Here is a 20433-nt window from a genome sequence, read left to right on the forward strand (position 1 = left end):
GAATACACAAACACACAAGTGCACGTATAAAACGACCATAAAGTTCAACACTCCTTTAATTAAAGAGGCAAATCCACCGATTGCACAATCAAATGATGTTTTTACGAACCTTTCTACCCAGTTTTTATAGTTGGGGATGTCTTTAGCGTAGAGTAGCTTGTTTGAAGGCGAGTCCTTCCCCAGTTTATGCTCCGACGTCGAACACGAGTCCATGAAGGTTTGTGCGACTACCGACAGACAGGCGTCTGTAATGCTGTTCTTGTGAATGTCAAAGACAAACTGAGGGTTCTTGATCACGTTGACCCAGAACCTCAGAGGAAGGCTGAGGGAGATTAAAGAAAACAGGAATCAGTAGGGAAAGGGAAAGAAGCAGCAGAGTTGGAAGCATTTCACAAGCTATTATCGTGCAGAGATCACACACACACAGACACACACACAGACACACACTAAACAACATCAACAACAAAATCAGAGCAATAAAACACTCGTCCTGGCAATGAAAATAAGGATGCTGCACATTCTTCTATGCTACCAGTGTAGAAAAGTTTCACATTTTCTAGTTTGGTCTTTTAAGATAAGATATAACAAGCTGTACTTTCTCGCACACGCACACGCACACGCACACACACACACACACACACAAACTCACCAGTTGCTCTTCCATGTGTGCCGCACATCAGAGTCTGATATGGAGTGTTTGTCCGCCTGCTCGTCCAAGAAGTCAAACATGTACTTGATGGCAAGAGGTAACGCGCTGCCTCTGTGCGCTGTGCTGAAGATGGTCTCGAAAAGGTCATCTACAAACTTCTGGAGTGTACCCTGAATATAAGAATAACTGAGTTAGAAGGCATCTATTGCAGTTTCTCTTTACTCATTCTGTAAACAACAAACCAGCTTTCCAACCATGTAAAGCTGTTGGAGCTGTAATAAATAAGAACAAACTGCTCCAACCTGCCCAAACCTATTGTTTTCCCTTGCATGTTAATCATTTTCCCATTGAGGCAGCAGTGATGCAGTTAACCTTGCACTTTCCTACCTGCAGCTCAAACAATGAAAATCCAGAGATAATGAGTAAAACAAAGGAGCGGAAGCACCAGGTTGTAGAGCAACTTAAGTTTTGCAAAAAAGCTGAGCGCACACACACAAAGAAAAATACCCATAATTGTGGCCTAAAACGCACAATTTTGTGGCAGCTTTTTCAAAACAATCGTGGCAAATGTTTCAGTATTTTAAGGCTTTATTGTTTTCCATAATTTTGCATAAACAAGTCAATTTGAAAATGTACCTGTTTATGACCCGTTTATTATTGCAAAGGCCTCTAATCTCTGTATCTCTCAGAGATACTTGACAATCATGCACTCGTCCACACACCCACAGAAATTACAGATTACTGTACCTGCATCCCCGTGAATAGATAAAGAAATTCTTTCTTTTAATTAATGCATTCACTCGTACTTTCTTACGCCTGCACCTGCGCGCTACTCGTTGCAGACGTGCCTCGAGGTATCTGTAATAGATCTGAATGCCACTGCTTCACTCATGCATGGTCACTTGTCATGACTGTGATCGTTGAGTCTCTGCTATTCTTCGAGGCGTTTAATGAATGACAAGCTTTAGTTTTAGCCAAATATTGCATGTGATGCAAAAACTATTTACCTCCACTTTCTTGGAACACATCAGGACACTGGCTGTTTATGTTTAGCTGTGATATTTGCATGTAAATGTAAATGAGAGAGTGTCAACAACTGAGAAGCAAGTGTGTATACAGTACATACATGACGATGTACCAGGGCGGAAGGATATGGGCTTAGTCGGATTGGTCAAACTTGCGGGAATGTTGCGGTGATTGGACATAATCGCTCGGCTGCGCAACATTTGCGAGTATTGGCTGAATTTAGATTAATAGTTGCAAGCGCAATATTGCAAATTTCTCATGCATGTTCCTTGAGAGCCACTGCCCTGTATAGTTGCTTGTTCCTAGGCTTGCAGCAGACCTGGATAATTACCTAACAAGTTGATTTGGATGTGTTAGAGCCAAATGACGTGTAAAATATGCATAATAAAAAGCCCATGTACAAATTGTATCTGCACACTTGAACTTATCTGAGCTATTTTGTCACCTACTTCATCGTCTGAAGAAGCAAACCTCAGTTTCTACAGGAACATGGAGGAATCAGTGAGTAAAGATCACAGGCCTCAGGCTATAGACAGAAGTCGCAGTAAAATGCAGAAAACAGACCAACAGCCAAAGGTCAGCTCCCTAATTAAGACTGTGCATATGTGTCTTTGTGGGAAAAGTGATGAAAAATGTTAATGAGCTTAGAGACCTCCACCAAACAAAGGTCAGAGGAGGCTTCTGACAGAAGTGGAGGATTAGTTATGTCAGGTTGTAGTCACCTTAGTGGCTAGCAGTCTGGTCAGGTAGATCTCAGACACCATCTTGCTGCCTCTGTCTCCCTCCCTCTGGTCTGAGTGGTCGTGGTTCTTCACCAGATGCCACAGTTTGGTTCCACTCTCAAGGTCAGGGGTGATCATGGGTGTCCGAGAGCGCAAGCTGTCTGGACTGCTGGCTGTCCTCAACATGCTCTCTAAACAGGGAAAATGACTTTAGTGACACAAACAAAACTGCAGCACAAAATGCAGAAACAGGTTGCTTCAGTTTGTAAAAGCGAGCTGGGGGAAAAAAGTGGTATGATAAGGGTGAATGACTTGGATGTAGGTAGCAAAGATGAAACAATGTTAAACAAACATGGGCAACAGGTGGATCAGGGGCCACATGTGGCCCTTAATTTAATTTTATGCAGCCCCCAAAAATAAATACAAAAATGACTAAAAACACAAAACTACAGCAAAAATACATATAATGACAGACATTTACAAAATGACTCCTAAATACACAAAAATGACCTCAAAATACACAAAAATTATAGAGAAATGTATAAAATGAAATTTTTTACATTACACAAAATGAATATAGAAAACACATTAACACAAATGACAAAATAATTTATAAAATTACTGCAAAAATACACAAAACAACAAAAATGAGAGACATTTACAAAATGACTATAAACACACAGAAATGAAACAAAATATACAAAATGACTCCAAGAACACAAAAAACAACAGCAAAAAAATAAACAATTTTCACAAAATGACTCAACAAAACTACACAAAATGGCCCTCATTTATCAACACTGCATGAAAATATTGCAGTGTCTCAGCACCAGGAACATATGTTAGGAATAGTAAAACTAAAAAAAAAAAGCAGTGATGTGGTGTAAGCAGCTAAAATATGGTAAATGTTCATTTGAACTACAGACACAAAACCATAATGTCCTTTATATATAATTAATCAAAAAAATGCTCAAAGAGCATGATAATATCTTTAAAGTTCAGTGCATTTCTCATGGGTGACAACGTCCTCTTACTATATGTCACTCTTTCATTCCTGAATCAACTCTGTCTCCTGCCCTCTCTCTTTTATTGGACACTGATCCTACTTCTGTGACAGAAAATAAAGCTTCCACTTTGAACGCTTGTTGCTTGCATGACAATAAAGGATGGCGAGGTTAAAAATGTCAAGATGAGATGGGGAATAAGGTGAAACTCAACAGTTATGATCAAACGGGGTGTTGGTGGGAATGTATGAGTTTGCCACATAGACAGGAAATAGTATAGAATAGAATACAAAAAATGGAGAATGAATAGAAAGTAGATCTCAAAGAAGCAAAGATTAGATTCACATAAAGGAAAAATACATGACTGATGGCTCATGAACAATGTCTGAACCTTGTGAAGATCGGCTACATGTTATTTCAGGCAGCCTTATTGCTAAAGATATTTTCTTGCTAGTTTTTTTTTTTTATTCCCATTGGGAGAGAACGCCGCACCTTGCAGCTATGCTGTTTGCTTCATGCCCTTCAGAAAGAAAAGTAGCGCACGTTGAAGTTAAGGGACCATATAGAGTTCAGCTGGCTCACAGATACACTGTCAGCCAGATGTCTGCACTATAAAGGAGAATCACAAATGGACTGGTAATGCTCACAGAGCGGCTATGAACAAGTCAGAGTGAAGTAAATTAAAATTATTTAAAGGGATACATTAATGTTCTCCTAACCTTTCTACAGCTACTTTGGTTTTTTTCTCATTTCAAAAAAACAACATGTAATGTTTCTCCTGGACTTTTCAGTCAGTTGCACACATGTATCCAGTGAAAGCGGGTGTCGGGAGGCAGAATATTACTGACAGTCCCCTACAGTGGAATGAGTTAACTGTAACAGTCACTGACATCACAGTGAACTGAACGTTCAGAAACGAGCTTTGGATAACGTGGGAAAGTGGAAGCACTCAGCTTAAATAACAGGACGGAGGCGTCATGGTCCTATGCAGGACGGCGTCCGATCGTGGAGGGGAATTGCGTCGGAGCAAGTGACAGCAGAAATCATACATCTGCTGAATATTGCTTTTTATTTATATATTTGTATAGAAAATAAGATTTCTATAAATTGAAGTTTGTGGAATGAGGAGCCAGGAGCGGTGCTGGCTAGTATGCATTTCTGGTGGGAAGAGCAAATAAACAGTACAATAAGGTTTAAAATGTAAAATGTCATAGTCGGTTTTAAATAGTAGTTATTAATAAACAAATCATTGCGTTTGGTTTGTTCAGAAGTGATCACACACAGGACTCTGAGCCTGACAGCTGCCTTGACGCATGCGCATGCGCACGCACACGAACATACACGGAGGGGGAGAGAGAGAGAGAGAGAGAGAGAGAGAGAGAGAGAGAGAGAGAGCGTGCTTAAACACTCCGGATAAGGTAAAAATCAGCCAGTTTGTGATAAAAAGAGACAACAGACAGCATAAAGTTGCCAAATAACCACGTTACGTTTGTTCAGAAGCGATCGTCTCCGGATTCTGACTCAGAGTTTGAACATGACGTGATCGCTGTTGAGGCGATGGTGCGTGGGGGCGGAGGGAGCAGAGTATCAGTCTGGTCCCAGTAAAAACTGACCATAAAAAGCTATAAATGCAGTGATATGCAGACGCAGGGCAGTGAGGATGTGATTTCATGTGGAGATGGAACATCGCCCGCTGAAACTGATCAGAAAATATGCGGAAACCTCCGTTAATAAGAGTATAACAGCCCGCCGACCTGCCTGTTATGATTGGCCGAGTCGTTTGAAGGGCATCCTCATCAGCCAATAGGGGGCAGCCTATGTCACAGAGCGGCTTTTTTTTTTCTTGGAAAATTACTAAATTATTGGAATTCGGCCAATACAGTGATGAGTTCAATAGCCCGGAAAATATGGTAGTATTTCAGTGTAGTCAGATTATCCTATTTCTACAATAAGCATATATTGAATTGAAAAGGGACACAGATAATCCAACTCCTGTTTTCTTACACAAAAAAGAATTTGAATGACAATGTTTAACATGTTTGGTGATTTGATGGCAGTCCAGCATCCTGCTTTAAAACTGCAAAAGCCTGCGTTAAAGATTGATTGATGAACTTTCAAACACACACACAGACCTTCTCTCGTACCATATCTGCTGAGGGACTTGGTGAACGTAGAGGAATTGGAGATGTTGTACGCCGAGTTCTGTTTAGGCACCAGTGCGATTACTGAGCCATCTGTCACCTGAAACAGGAATTCAGAAAAGTGTTTAAATGAATCTGCATGAAAGGCTTCCCCTCCCCCCTCTTCTACTGCTCCTAAACTTTACAACCAAAAAAGTCATCTCAAAGAACCAACAAGGCTGGCATGAGTCAAACTACCCACGAGGCACGTAACATGTCGGGTACCTGATAATGAGCTAAAGTGTTCAGTCTTTTCCAGTCGTTGTCGATCTTCGTGGTGACATCTTCATCCTGGAGGATGATACGAGCCATTCTTCCCTGTCGCCATTCTGCCCACACACACATTTAGAAGACATGTTTGTAGATACTATGTGCTCATGTTTTACAAAGACTTGATGTTTGAGGTGCTGTTGTCAGAATTTGGGTCAGTGATGATTGTAATTGTGAAATTGGTCATTAATTACAGTTATGGCATATTTAATATTGAATTAAAGAAATATGTTGCTGCTGTAACTGTAATTGAAATGCAACTGAATTCAGATAATTGACTTTGTAATTGTAATTGTCATGAACATTCTATAAAAACTGTAATTTACAGTGTAATTAAATGCAAAACTTGCGAACCATGTTATAGTTCTATGGTTTACACACAGGCCTATGTAGTAAACCATTATCAAAATATGCTTCACATCAACTTTACCTGTCGGTTCTCTTGATTATCATTTTACCATTAAAAAAAAGAAAAAAGAAATCTAGAGGTATGAGGTACACTGACAGAAGAAAGGGTCAGATGCCCACACCAAATATATTATATCATATATATATATATATATGAACACCAAAATTACCATTGATTAGGAAGCCTAACATGGTAACAAAGAGATGAGAAACAAATTAGATGATAGATAATATTTCTATTTTTGGGGTATTTTACGGCTGATTTAAGGCATGGGTCAAAACTGACCCGTTATCATAAGAGATGCTAACAGAAAGCTAACACAAGAGGACGGTTACATTTTATGGGCTTATTTATTAAAGGCTCAGCAATTGTGATTAATTGGATTTGATTAATTGTAATTGATTTCAGGGTAAAATAATAATTGTAATTTTAATTGTAATTGGAAAAAATGCTGCTTACCGTAATCATAATTGAGTTGTCATTGTAATTGATCCCAACCTTGGCTTCTGTCACTTATTGAGACTCCAAACAATCTGATATTAATAATGTTTCCAATTTCATGGCTTTTATTCCTGAATAGTTCTTAAAAATTGTTTTGCGCCTCTACCCACACTGTGATTGTGTGTGTGTGTGCATGTGTGACTCTTACCCAGATCCATATCTGAGGCCTTTGGTCTCTGTGAGTATGGGGTACCCTTGTACACAGCGTCGAGCAGCTTCTCTTTGACTTGTGTCACGGTGTCACAGTTCAGGCTCTTCACCGTCACCTCTGGAGCGTTTTCATTCTCGGGGTTCACACAGTGCAGTGTCTACAAAGTCAGAAGGTACAGGTTGTATTTAAAAACAGAACAGAGTAGGCTCAAAAGGACCACACACATCTTATCTTAGCAGATACGATTCAATGCAATGTCCTAAAAATGAAAATAATATAAAATGGGTATTCATACATGATTATAATCAACAAAATGAAACAATAGGGTTGGGGTCAAATAACTTTTTTCAATTATCCATGCTCAATTACAACAATTATGATTACAGTGACCTGCGTCTTTTCCAATTAAAATTACAATTATTTTCCCCTAGAAAGTCAATTACAAATACATTCTCAATTACTAAAGTTCACTTACAATTAATCACAAGTACTGAGCCTTTAATAAATAAGCCCCCCCAAAAAATGTACCTTTGTCTTGTGTTAGCTTTCTGTTAGCATCTCTTATAACTTATTAAATCAGCAGTAAAATACACATGGTTTTAATGTTTTATTGTTTTTGTATTGGGTCAGTACACCCCTCCATTTCAATTGTTTTTTGTATGGTGAAATGATCCCCAAGTATAAAACACATATTAATAATTATTAACTACAAATGTATGTAAGCCATAGATCTGGCTCCCCAGTTTTAAGCGTTTAAAACATAGTAATGAACAATTTCCATGAAATTCCATTGAAATTTCCATAGAATTACAATTACAAAGTAAATTATCTTAACTCAATTACATTTAAATTATGATTACAACCGCAACAGATTTTTTCAATTACAATTTCAAATTTAATCATGCCATAATTATAAATTAATTATCAATTACGCAATTACAATTACAATTGATCCCAACCTTGGTTTCAACTGTGTGTGTGTGTGTGTGTGTGTGTGTGTGTGTACGCGTACGTGTACTGACCAATGTCTTGTAGTCAATTTGCTGTCTTATAAGTTTATCCTCGCTGAGGGAGTAGCGGGCTTCCCCTGTGATTGAATCTATTGGTCCTTTTTCCATTTGCTGCTTCATGGCACAGTACAGCATGAAGAGAGGCTCCCCAGCACATTCCTGAACAAAAGACAGAGAGAATGGGGTTAGAAGTAAGCCAGGAGAAGAAGACGTTACAGTGGGAGGAAAGAGAAAGGAACAGCCAATAGATCAAAATGTGAATACAAACTTATTTCGTGGAAAAGTACACAAGTGCAGAAAACTTGACCAGTACAACATCGAGTCACTTAATAAAACTGTCCAGCCACTCGATGGAGGACTTAACTCTGCTGGATAACAGCAGGCTACAGACAAATCAGGAACCACACTAAAGGCATTTCCCATTTTAAGAGTAAAAAACCACCAAAACACTGTTTGTGACCGAGTGACTAACACCAACCTGAGAAAGTCTGTGTGACTGGCAATTGATGGAGGAGTTAATAGAAGGTTAACGACTGAGGGCTGAAAAACACTTGCAGAAGCACTTTGGTGTGAGAGACGTGTCAACCAGGCAACAAGCAACGGGATGTTGCCCCCCCTTGTCACTCTTTCCTTCACACACACACTTCCTTTTTTTCTTCATTTCTTCAGTTAGCTTGCCAAGTAAGCACTGCTTGCTTTTACTGTATGTCTTGTTTCTTTTAGACAGATATTCAATTCTTGTTCTCACTGTATCTTTATCTCAGTGACCCTTGCTGCATACAATAAAGAACGATAGTGTCATTATTATATAAAGGATTTAACTGAAGATACAGCTACACGCAGTATGTAATTAAGCAGCCACCCACTGAAGATTGAATAGAATTCTTTTCAGTGAAACCAGCTTAAAGGAATAAAAGTAGGAGGCACTCAGAGAATTCAACTGAAGCCTTGTTTTGACAAACAACTGAGTGCAGAGGAGGAAAGGTGAACCTTTAGGAGAGGGTAATAGAAAAAAGGATTTCTTTCTTTACTGCCATTACCTTTTGGAAGGTAAAAGCTTCATCCCTTAGAACAACTACTTGACCTTTAGACATCTCCATTCACGCCTGGCTGAACACTGAAGTTTTCTCTTTTTTACACGACCCCTGAGAAATTAGAGGCATGGATAAAAGCAGTGCTAATAACTCGCTATCAAGCTAGTTCAAATCTGAAGCAAACACATTCCTATCCTCTAATCAATATCCATCCCCTTATTGTTTTTTTTTTTATATAGAAACCCCTTCACATCCTGTCAAACATTCACATTTCTCTACTTTTCTTTGGGATCCAAAATGTCACAGATGGGCGTTAACGCTAAAAAAGCAATCTATTCAGCTTGTTCACTTTCATTTAAAAACCCAGGACACACATGCATGCAAACCCAAAACCGATACATTCCCAACCACATGCTAATCCAGGGGCCCCAGGGTGCCTGGCTGGATCAGCGTCTAACAGAATGCCTGCCATAGTGGGGGCTTAGGGCCCTGCTGCCAACCAATTAGCCATAGCGATGTTTAAACACAGAGCCTGGTAACAAGAAATCCGCACAGTTTAAGGCTTTCTCTGATGTAAACTCAGACGCAAGAATTCAAAATCAAAAATGTGGTGCAGAGGCACCGAAATAGAAACGATGTCTGGATATTTTACTTTGCCAAAGCTCCGAGGTATAAAAACATAGACAAGGACAAACACATTTCCCTGGTTGAAGAACAATCCAACTACTGCTCAAAGAGAAGACAGGTTAGCGCGACAAGCTACAGGAAGCCCAACAACATGGCAAGCTCAGTCTGGACAGCGCTTCAGGCTCTGTGGATTCCTTAATGCAAAAAAAGAAAAATTCAACACATGAAAGGCAGTGGTAGAGGATAGGTTTCCTGTCAACTGCCTTATCTGACATTGCAGCTGTGAAAGTCTGTATGTTAGCAACACATTTCCTTTTTTTCAAACACCAGTGCTGCTGCTTTAGCTTGGAAAAATGTACGTATAATGTTTTTACCTTGAGGAACTTGTAAAGCAGGAAGGTAAACCAGTTTGTGAGCATCTTCTCAGCGACGGACTCGGTTCTGAGGGAGAGAGAAAAAGAGATAGATGAGAGACAGGACGTTATATGAGGTAAAAAACAGGGTAAGCAGTGCTAAACCTTTAGAAGTTTAAGAGGTACCCCTCTTGCTCTGTTTATCTGTGGTTACAAACCCATAATTTGATCAAAAACGAAGTGTTTCAGAGACTTAATTGCACATGTATTCGTCTTAAAGAGTTGACCTTCAAACTTTCGATCCCTTCCCTGATCCGCTCACCCGAAAAAACTAATTAACCTGGCAAAACAAACTCCCTCAATTCCTTCTATTGTTTCACCCCGAGTCACGTCTCTTTTACATCCAAACAAAGCCACTTATCTTCATTAGAAATACAGCAATTAGTATAATTCACTAACTTCTGTCGTTAATCACAAACCTGCCGGGTAGCGAGGGGGAAACCTTTGCACATGCACTACTTAAACAAGCAAGTGCAGGCTTGCGATTGAAATGAAAAACAGAGCAATTAAAAGGTATTGTAATTAACAGACTTAATTTATTTAACACCTGAGAGACGACAGCAGCCCTTGAGGATTGTCATCATCACCAGGTTCACGTGCTCACTCTCTACTTCATTCCTTTCTCCTAATCGCAAAGAGAGACAAAATGCAGTCCCACACATGCAAAAAATTCAAGTCTTTAAGACCTTAACTTGGCCAAGTTCAGTGCAAAAACAGAACATTTGGTCAAAATTATGGTTTCTCCTGAAGTCATCTCTCATTTATTTATTGTTCTATGACATTTAAAGAATCTTAAAACTGCATCAGTCAAAAAGTTCAAATCGGTCAAAAAATGTAGCATGAACAAGGCATGAACTCCCAGTTTCCAGAAACTTCTGCATTTGACTGTTTGATGTATGTAGAGCTGCATTTTTTTCCTTTGCTCCAAGACTGTCAGTAACATATAAAATGAAAAATGATGCAGCAGGGGTTGCAGGCAGGAAAGGCCGAAGTTGGCAAATGTAAATCCACAGTAACAAATTGGGGGTTTGGGAAGAGTGATGCGCATTTTAAATCAAATTTGCCTTTAAAATGAGTGCTTTTGAACCTGTGTGTGTGTGTGTGTGTGTGTGTGTGTCAGAAACTGGGTGTGTCTCTCGAATCACTTCAGTTGATTCTTCTTCTTCTGTGTAGTTTTATGGCGATTGGCAACCAAGGCTAGGAGCCATACCGACCAAGTTCAATTGGTTTAATGACACATTTGGTTAAATTTGGCCTTGTTTTCTTGTTGTATTTGCGTCTCTTAGTCTTGTTTTGATAATCTCTGGGATGTAACATGTTCTGTCAGCATTAAGTTCTTAGTTTTGTCTTTGTCTGTTGGATTTCTGTCTGTGCCATCACACCCCATTTTCAGCCAGGTGTTTCTCATCTCCTAATTACCTTCCCTCACTATTTAAAGGTGAATAAGACAGGAAGTGGCTGCACAATCTTCTCCATTAGACATTTTTCACTTCCCTGATAATTTGTTAGTTTTTGTTTAATCTTAGCTTTTGTACTTTGTAGGTTTTTGATTTTTAATTAAATCAACTTTACATTAAAATGCTTGCCATTTTGCTTGCCTTCTTCCTTCCTTCTGCATTTGAGGCTTACAACCAACTACACCTGTACATTTGCATGCCCTCTACAGAAAATCCACCATTAAAAAAAAACCTTTTTAACATCTCAGTCCTTCCTTATTAACAAAGAAACGACTTGTGTAATGGGAGAACGATTTACCCTATCTGGCTAGTGTGACTGGGTTGAAATTGTACAAATTAGATGGCTTTGCCACAAATCAATAATGAAGTAGACCATAGGATCAGTTTAGTGTAAAGGTCTAAAAATAAAAAATTCTAAAGCCTGCCAATCAAGGAAAAAAAAAAATTGGCTAAATCTTGAGTAACAACTGCTGCACTTATTAACACAGACTCCTGAGGATAGTGTAGTTAACAGGGACAGCGTGTTGTGACCGTATGCCCCGAGAGGGGATTGAAAAAGGCTTCACACCAGCATACTGGCTGAGAGTCATTTATTTGATTAGATTTTTAATTAAATATCTCTCAGAGGAGGAGAAAAAAGGGGGGAAAGTAACTTTTTATCACTAAATGTGTAATTGCAATTTATCTGGAGCCCGGCCGGTTCGCTAATTGTGTCTTTCTTTGAATATGTATATTCTTCCATGGTACGCCATTTTCTTTTTATAAAATCACTGCCTTTCTTCTATTTTGCTCTTCTAACATTCAATCAGTTCTTTATTCCACTCCCACCATATGTTTATTGCTCCATCCTTTTCTCTGCAGCACTCTAAGGACTAGCTACAAACATTCTCTCTCCTCTTCATGTCAATCAGCACTTTCCTTCATTCACTGTGCACCATCAACCATTCTCAATCTGCCCATTTCCTTTTTTTTTCACCCCACCTGATCATTCTCCTTTACTTTTCCCATTTATCTCCTCACTGAACATACATGCACTCCAATGTTGAGGAGAGTAAACCTCTCTAACAGGAACAGGGCTTGTAGACAGGGGTGGCATAATGTCACATATGCTTTGGTAAGCTACACTCACTGCTTCACATGTTCCCCTTAACATTTACTATGAAAAGAGGGCAAACATTTTGGCATTTACACTGAAAATGCTATTGTAAATAACATTTTTCAGCACTATTTGAAAGCTTTGGCAGATGCGTTGATGGAAGAGCAAAAAAAAAAATTCTAAATGAATCGTGTGCTACAAGGACATTCTCACACACTCAAAACAATAATAAACCCATGGCTGTGCTGACGAAAGGTCATCATCTCAAACTCGAATCCCCAGTACAAAAACCATCAGTGCATGTGTGACATGTTTTGCTGTCCAAGCCAGTTGTGACCATTTGCTAACTCCATTTTCATACCTCCTGAGCAAGAGCTTCGGGTGGTTCTTGCTCTCCAGGTTTTTGTCGATGAGATCTGAGAGGAGCTGTTTGAGGACGCCTGTGGCGTATTCCATCTCCCCCTGCAGCGCAGTCATGATGAGGGAGGCTACGTTGCCCCGGTCTCGCATGGAGAATGATCTCTGGGCCTCTAAAGTGCGAATGAAGGTCAGCAGGAAGTGCTTTTTGGTCAATAGCTGGCCAAACAATGTCAGGGCCTTCTCAATGTTGGCAGGAACCTGAAAGAGAGGGAATGAAATGAATGAAAATGGGAAAGAATAATGAATAAATAGAGAAAGATGATGGTAAATAAGTTAGGGTAAACAATGTAAGAACAACGCAGATGATGAGAAAGCGTATAGAGAACAGAGTTAAATAATCAAATAAGGTTCTATAAAAACGGTAGCGTAAAGTGTGCCTTAAAGAAGAGTATTATACAGCATCACTGTGCCCCCCTCTTTCCTCTTCCCCACCCCACCCCTTCATCCTTTCCTTCCAAATGCATTGAGCAGGCCTTCCTATTTCATGAAACAAAGGTTTGCAGTGAAAATGTGAGCGTCATGCTGTAATAAGAAATTGATCTGCCTGCTAGTGCACCACTGTGGCCTGTGATTGCCTGGGCCATACAAATGAAAATCCAATGTCGTGCTACAGCATGCTTTTGGAATACAGCTGATAGCGCAAGCAGATAGCGAAATGTCTCCAAGGCCGGTCCCTGCAGTCGTAACTTTACATACATGTCAGCTGAGTGTCGGAGTGTATTTTCCATTTGAGGCATGTGCATGCCTCTAATGTAGAGAAAGGAATGAAGTGCACGATTCACTGCTCCACAGTGTCCATGCAGCTCACCATCATGGAAGTAATAGAGTGTTCCCTCTTGAGAAACAAGCAGTTGTAGCAAGAAGAGCGCTTTATTGAACATGTGAACAGACTCAGTGCTATGGAGGCAATCTATCAGTTTGACCAAGTCTTAGAGAGGCTGAGAAATAGCTGCTTCCAACTGGAGTTGGGAAACGTTGCACTGCTAGTTTTGTTGCAATATTATAAAACAATCAAATCTTAATTTTTGCATTATAATACCACAGCTGCATTGGAACACAAAATCTACTTTCCACCAAGGCCAAAAAAGCCAATTTTGAGAAACAAAAGACAACCGTTTGTTGAAATCCAGTGCATTGTTTGCACAGGAGAAATAAAATCAAATATCCCAAAAATATTTTAAAACACTTGTATTTGAGAAAGAAAAAAAAAGAGGCCCCATTAAGAAACCAGGAAGAACTGGATGACATGAAGCCAAAAAGAGTAAAGCAGGTGATGCTAACGAAGGCCAAACTCAAGAGTAGCTCCTAACTTTTCTCCTGCAGCCAGTCTTTTTGTTTGAATATTTAAAGTCTTACTGAGAACACAAGTAGAAACTGCACAAAGGTGTTAGTGTGGCACACTCAAACTGAAATGATACACTTTCAGTTGACTGCAGACTTCGAATTATACTTTTTACTCAAAATAAAACTTATTTTGCCTAAACTTAACTCACAGTGAGTGTTTATAAAATAGTCTTTGTTGTCCTTAGGATCGATGATAAATAACTTGAAAGCAAAAAAAAATCCTTGCAGGTAAATTCTAAAATAAACATTTCAAAGAACATTTTTTTTCCAATAATGTAGTATATTCTGTAATATATTCATTTATTTCACAGCATTAGCTTTCCCATGACTCTAAAAACTGTTTTAAACATCAAAGAGATCAATCCATACATTGATCACTTGTTGACTTCTCTGAACGTGTGTGTGTTTGCGTGTGCATGCATGCCGAGTGCTCTCTACTGACCCGTACCTCCATCTCCTTAAGCACAGGGTGGTCCTCAATCCCAGGGAACAGAACCCTCATGGCGTAGGTGCGATAGTCCAGGAAGGGGATTCCTGCTCCATCCAGCTCCTGAGTGAGTTCATGGATGTCCGTCTGCAACTCTGCAAAGGCTGTAAGTACAGTAAAATGATTAGAATTCTGTTGCAAATTAAAAGTTCTAAAAAGTCGAAACAGGGCAAACATTATTAAAAGGAGTTGCTGCAGCATTTAGCAAAGATAAATGAACCCAAATCCCAGTTTACTTTAGGGTTATATTTATTTATACGTATCGGCTCTGTTGGAGTGTAACCCAGCACCCATCAGGCACAGGGCGGGGTAACCCCCTCCCCCTGGACAAGAAACCAGTGTATCAAAAGGCAAACATACAAACAAGACTAACGATGGCATTCACACACAACTTTCTCCCACAGCCAGTTCAGAAACTTCAAAGAGCTGGTGTGTTGGAGGAAACTAGAGAACCCTGAGAAAAATCATACATGCACACAGAGAGTGGACCCCACAGGGCTTAAAGCAGTGATCTACGCCCTGCATTGGAGTGAGGATAAGCCTATGGAAACTAAACAACAGTTTAATAACTGCAACCTAATCCTAACTTGTTTTTAGCAAATTAAGATTGAATCCATTCTTTAATAGAATGTATTCAGTATGGACTCTAAGTGAACGTTCTGATCTGATGAGACACCGATTCCGCTCTGGAGCTTGGAATACTGATTAAAAATTGTTTAAGAAAATAATTGGCATCCCTATGGCAATCTAAATATGGACAAAGTTTTTAAAAGCAATATGGAGTAGTACAAAGCTTAAGCATGGCATCAGTGTGTCTGTGCTGAAGGATGTAGTAGTAACACAGGGACATGAGTCAGTGCGACACACACACGCACACACACAGTCACTCCATGTTGTACGTCTCGCAGGCATAAACACAACCACCCTACAGGTGAGTGCATGTATTGGGGTTTTTACAAATGTTGCTTTCTATGCCACTGATATCCACTGTTTTTCAACCTCTTCGAGTAAACTTCAATGGCCTGTAAGTCACATCACGAGGGGATAAAGGAGATCAATCCTATTCTCTCTCTCCTGTAGCCATAATAGTGTATATCTACACAAATGTATTACTCCCTCCAGGAAAATAAACAGCTACATGGTTCCATTACAACTGTGTGTGCCCTACACCATCATCCAAAACACACCAACGCCTAAATACACAACCCAAACAAATAAACCAAAGCCCAGACTAACAGATGGCTGGTGTCACCCTGTTCTTCTCCTCCTATCTCTTTTTGTCCTCCCCCTCCCCTCCTCTCCAAGTGACATGGTGGAGGTCACCTCTCTCCCCTCTTCTCTGCCGCGTCTCTTCATCCATCTTTTACTTGTCCCCTTAGTTCTCTCGTGGCCTTTATTTCACTACCTATTCTGTGTTCTTTCTTCAACTCAACCAATCTATTTTCTGCCCCATTTCTTTTCGGCAAACAAGTTTTTTGCTTGTCAGCGGGGTTTTAGAATGGTCAAGGGGACACTAACACTATATTCATTATTATCACATTGATTCGAGTGGTTTATCTTTCCAAAATTATATTTTATAATATTTTATTACTTTTATGGCATCATCTTCCCATAAGACGTACTATTTCAACATGTTACAAAAACAATCTGTCCAAGTTTTTTCATTTTGTCCTCAACTGACTTTTACCCAACAAGTGGTTTGGCTTATAAATGCTGTTCATTCCATTAGTCCTTCTCAGCTCGTCTTCCAGAAAGTAGTGACAACAGGAAACAGACAGGGTCAGGACATGTGAAACGCTCAACACTCTGGCCAATCACAGGCTGACCTCCATGGTGAGGTTAGGGTGTGTTTGACTGATGGAAGCAGATAACAGCTTGGACTGTTTGGAAGTGAGCAGATGAGTACGGTAGCTAACTAACTAAAATATGAATACATTAAACAGCTGTATGCTAACTGAATATTTATTTTATTGGCTGCCTTTTAGCAATATTTGTTGTAATCGCATGTGGATTTTGTTCCAATTTAAAATGTAGTTCCTTTATTTCCCAAAATGTCCCAGTGGGTCAGAGCATCTGTGAAACAGTGTAAAGTGGTAAACTGACAGCAGTGCATCAATATCAGGGGTAGCATAGACTGAATGTATAGTCTGATTTAAATGAATTTCAAAACAAGTGAATAAGAGTTGTGTATAGACCTGCAATAATCCAGAATATCAAGATAGATAATTATTAGCTCAAATAAATGTATTTCATTATCTTTGAGAAACTTTAAGTGAATCATCTTTAGTAGCTCAAATACAGTGGGTGTCAGGTTTTGATTATGTCCTTCTATTGAAATATTTAGATTATATTTGATTAGGCTGGGCAACAAATGACAGAATAATGAGGCTGATGTTAAATGACAAGATCATTATGATTGAAAGAAACAGCTAAGACAACAACAACATCAACAACCTAAAAACAGGATGTAAAAGTATAATATCTAGGATATAGCTATAACAGGTTCTTCTTGGATGGTCTAAAACACTATCCAAGGAAAATCTTTATAATTAATATTTGTAAAGCAGCTTTTGGGCAGAATTAATTTAATCGAGAAAATATTTCTAATAATATGACTTATTGACACATTCAAGGTTTTTAAAACCAGTGAACGAGTCATTTCTGTTATGTCTGATAAGATGATGCTAGATATTGATATTATCGTTTTCCTTTCCTCCATCTGCTCCAGTCTGCACAGTGCCAGACAAACCAGTCACAGCATCAATCGACTCTCACTGGACCTACGCCGACTTCTGCTAAATGAATATATGCTAATGTACAGCTGTGTAGGTTTACATCGCCAACCCCCTCCCCCCCTCTCGCCTTCAGTCTTAGTAGTTGCCAAACCCCTCCTTTAAAATCGCTCACTTCTCCACCTCTGTGCCCTGGTTCTGTATAACCTCCATCCCACCCTCCGTTTCTCTTTGTGGATGGTAGGGGACCAGCTATGCAGCTCTCTCATGGGGTGGAGCTCTAACATCTGCTGGCTGGCCCAGATCAAAGTATTTCTCTGGAAACACACCAAAAGACACGGTCACATACACGCAGAGCACTGTCACCATGCAGCACGGGGACAGTTGGTAATTAAAAAAAAAAAAAAAACGGGAAGCAAAATCAAGACAAAGAAGACAGAGAAAAATTAAATAATCTGTCATTTGCATGGAGTGTTTAGGCCTTTTGTGGCAGAATGCTGCGACAAAAAGATCATTTTTGCATATTTGGAGAGATAAATGATTATTTGAGTGAGGAGGTGAATGAGAGGTTCCAAGCATCCCTTCCAAACTGGCTCACCCTCTTTGCATTCAAGGGCCACCCTGGACTCCAGGTTATCCATCTGTAGTTGCAGGCGTTTGAGCGTGCGGTCAGCATCTCTCGACTTTCTTTTATAGGCGATCAGCACCACAATAATGACCAGCAGGAGCAGACCACCGCCTCCTCCGATGCCAATGATAGCAGGCAGTGTGAGCAGACTGTCTGAGTAGATCTGCAGCGTCCCCGGTGAGTATTCAAAGCCTCCTACACGCACCTGATAAACACACAGTCATGACAAAGTTACAGTCTTTGAATTATAAATTAGCTTTATTGCAGCTGCACTCGCAATAGTTGCAAAAGATTACACCTATATTTCTTGCAGTTTTAGAATTTCTTTGCATCCTTGGACTCCTAAGCCTCACTATATACAGTATGTTGGTAAAGCCAGTTATGCTTATTTCAGCTAAAAAAGAAAAACCTCACAACTCAATCAAATCTGGTTGAGGAGGAAACATCTGTTCTCTGAGGCAAATTTTGGAAGCAGTAAAAAGAGCAATCAGGCACAAATAAAGAGAAGCACGCACACACACACACACACACACACACACACACACACACACACACACACACACACACACACACACACACACACACACACACACGACTTTCAAACCTATCACCTCAAAACAGATTTTGCATGTGAAGCACATGAATAAAAATAATTCTTCACATTTCCTATATTTTTCATTCCAACCTCAACTGGCTTATGTCTATGAAACTCTGACTGGAGGAGGATAAAAATAGACACAGACCTCTTTCACTCACCAGCCGATTTTTTTTACTCCCTATTCAACGTCAAAACTCAAGCAGAACGCCAGCCAAACAAAAGTGATCAAAAGCCTCTAAGACATAAATACAGTCGCAAGCATGCAGGCGGAATAAGAGATGGGATGTGCACGTGTGTTAATATGCTTGCTGCTATATGAATGGGGCAAAAATAAATCTAAAGTAATTGGAGAGATGTAGATCTGATGGATGAGGAAGAGAGAGAATAAAGACTTATGAATGAAAAAGCAGGAAATAGATTGACATTAATGTCAGAGGAATGAATGACAACGAGGTTCAGTAGAAATGCAAAGGCGGATGCTCCACGAATGAAATGAGGGGGGGTTGTCATGAAAAGGAATAATAAAATAAGTATTTTACACACAAGAATCTGACTTGAGGAAAATGAGGCTGTACTAAACAGCACATATTGGGTTTCTTTCTCTGCTCAGGGATGTGGATGACAGACCACATGCAGTATGATCAAAGGCTACTTACTGTAACTTTGTGCTCTCCAGTCAGGTTGGGCCACTCACACAGTAGCTGGCTCTCAGACAGAGTGAGAATGCAGGGCGTCTCACCAATCAGCACTGTGTAGTTCAGCCTGGAATTCCCTGGGGCTGCAGGAATTAGGTTACGGCCCTGCAGACACACAAACACACACCCTCAGTTTGACACACATTTGCCCACGTGTGACACAGAGTAATCAGTATGGTTTACATTAGCTGTACTGTCTATTAAAACCATGTACATCCAGATGAAGGAATGTTGGATTTGACTTAATGTGTTTCATACAGTTTCATTTCTCTAAAGGCTTTTATTTTGAAACTTGAAGCACTTGCTTGTTGCCAAAATCTACAAATCCGTGCAAAACAGGAAGAAAATCAATGGTATCCATGCTGCTAGCAATCATCCATGGCTTACAGCCAGTCTAAGAAGCTGTAGATCAGTGGTTCTCAAACTTTTTTAGCTCAAGTACCCCCTTTCTCTTATTTCTGAATCCAAGTACCCCATTTGTCCAACTACAACATTTTACTAGGAATACTATGAAAAAACAACTATAGAGCATAATGATGGAATGACTGAGTGATGACACAAATTTAAAACAATCTCATCTTGTAAATAAGTGGAATGAAACTGTATTCAGTGTCTCCTGAATAAATTCATTTCTATAGTTTTTATCATTTATGGTCATCTCCCTCCTGATGTGTTCTAAACAAGATAATTGATCATTTTGTGTGTTTTTGTCTCATTTTGTGTATTTTGTTGTTTCGTGTCTGTTCTTTTTACTATTCAGTATATCTGTTTCTTATTTTGTGTGATTTTGTTGTCATTTTGTGTATTTTCTCAAAACGGTGTCAATATGTGTATTTTCTCACTGTTTGTCTGTTCTTTTTATTGTTCAGCATATTTTCCTCTTTTTTGTGTGTGTTTTTGTTGTCATTTTGTGAGTTGCTGGTCATATTTAATATAATGATCATTTTAAATTAAAAATAAACATTATAAAACCCCACATT

At 39.5% G+C, this 20433-nt stretch overlaps 1 protein-coding gene across 7 annotated transcripts in view; it reads right to left on the reverse strand.

The window, feature by feature from the left end:
- plxna1b (plexin A1b) overlaps positions 1-20433 on the reverse strand; it is a 223494-nt gene that overhangs the window by 4736 nt on the left and 198325 nt on the right. For 2 of the 7 annotated variants that reach the window (XM_028445792.1, XM_028445788.1), the window contains 12 exons: positions 19415-19558; positions 18131-18365; positions 14762-14904; positions 12911-13167; positions 9958-10024; positions 7935-8081; positions 6910-7069; positions 5807-5910; positions 5546-5642; positions 2398-2588; positions 650-819; positions 110-322 (listed from right to left, as the gene is read on the reverse strand). In XM_028445792.1, coding sequence (XP_028301593.1) covers positions 110-322; positions 650-819; positions 2398-2588; positions 5546-5642; positions 5807-5910; positions 6910-7069; positions 7935-8081; positions 9958-10024; positions 12911-13167; positions 14762-14904; positions 18131-18365; positions 19415-19558 — 1928 coding nt within the window. Of the gene's footprint in view, positions 1-109; positions 323-649; positions 820-2397; positions 2589-5533; positions 5643-5806; positions 5911-6909; positions 7070-7934; positions 8082-9957; positions 10025-12910; positions 13168-14755; positions 14905-18130; positions 18366-19414; positions 19559-20433 lie in introns of all 7 variants that reach the window. The other 5 variants (XM_028445791.1, XM_028445787.1, XM_028445789.1 and 2 more) reach the window with 3 other exon arrangements.

This window comes from Gouania willdenowi, chromosome 5 (genome assembly GCF_900634775.1).
Source record: "Gouania willdenowi chromosome 5, fGouWil2.1, whole genome shotgun sequence".
NCBI classification, from domain to species: Eukaryota; Metazoa; Chordata; class Actinopteri; order Blenniiformes; family Gobiesocidae; genus Gouania; species Gouania willdenowi.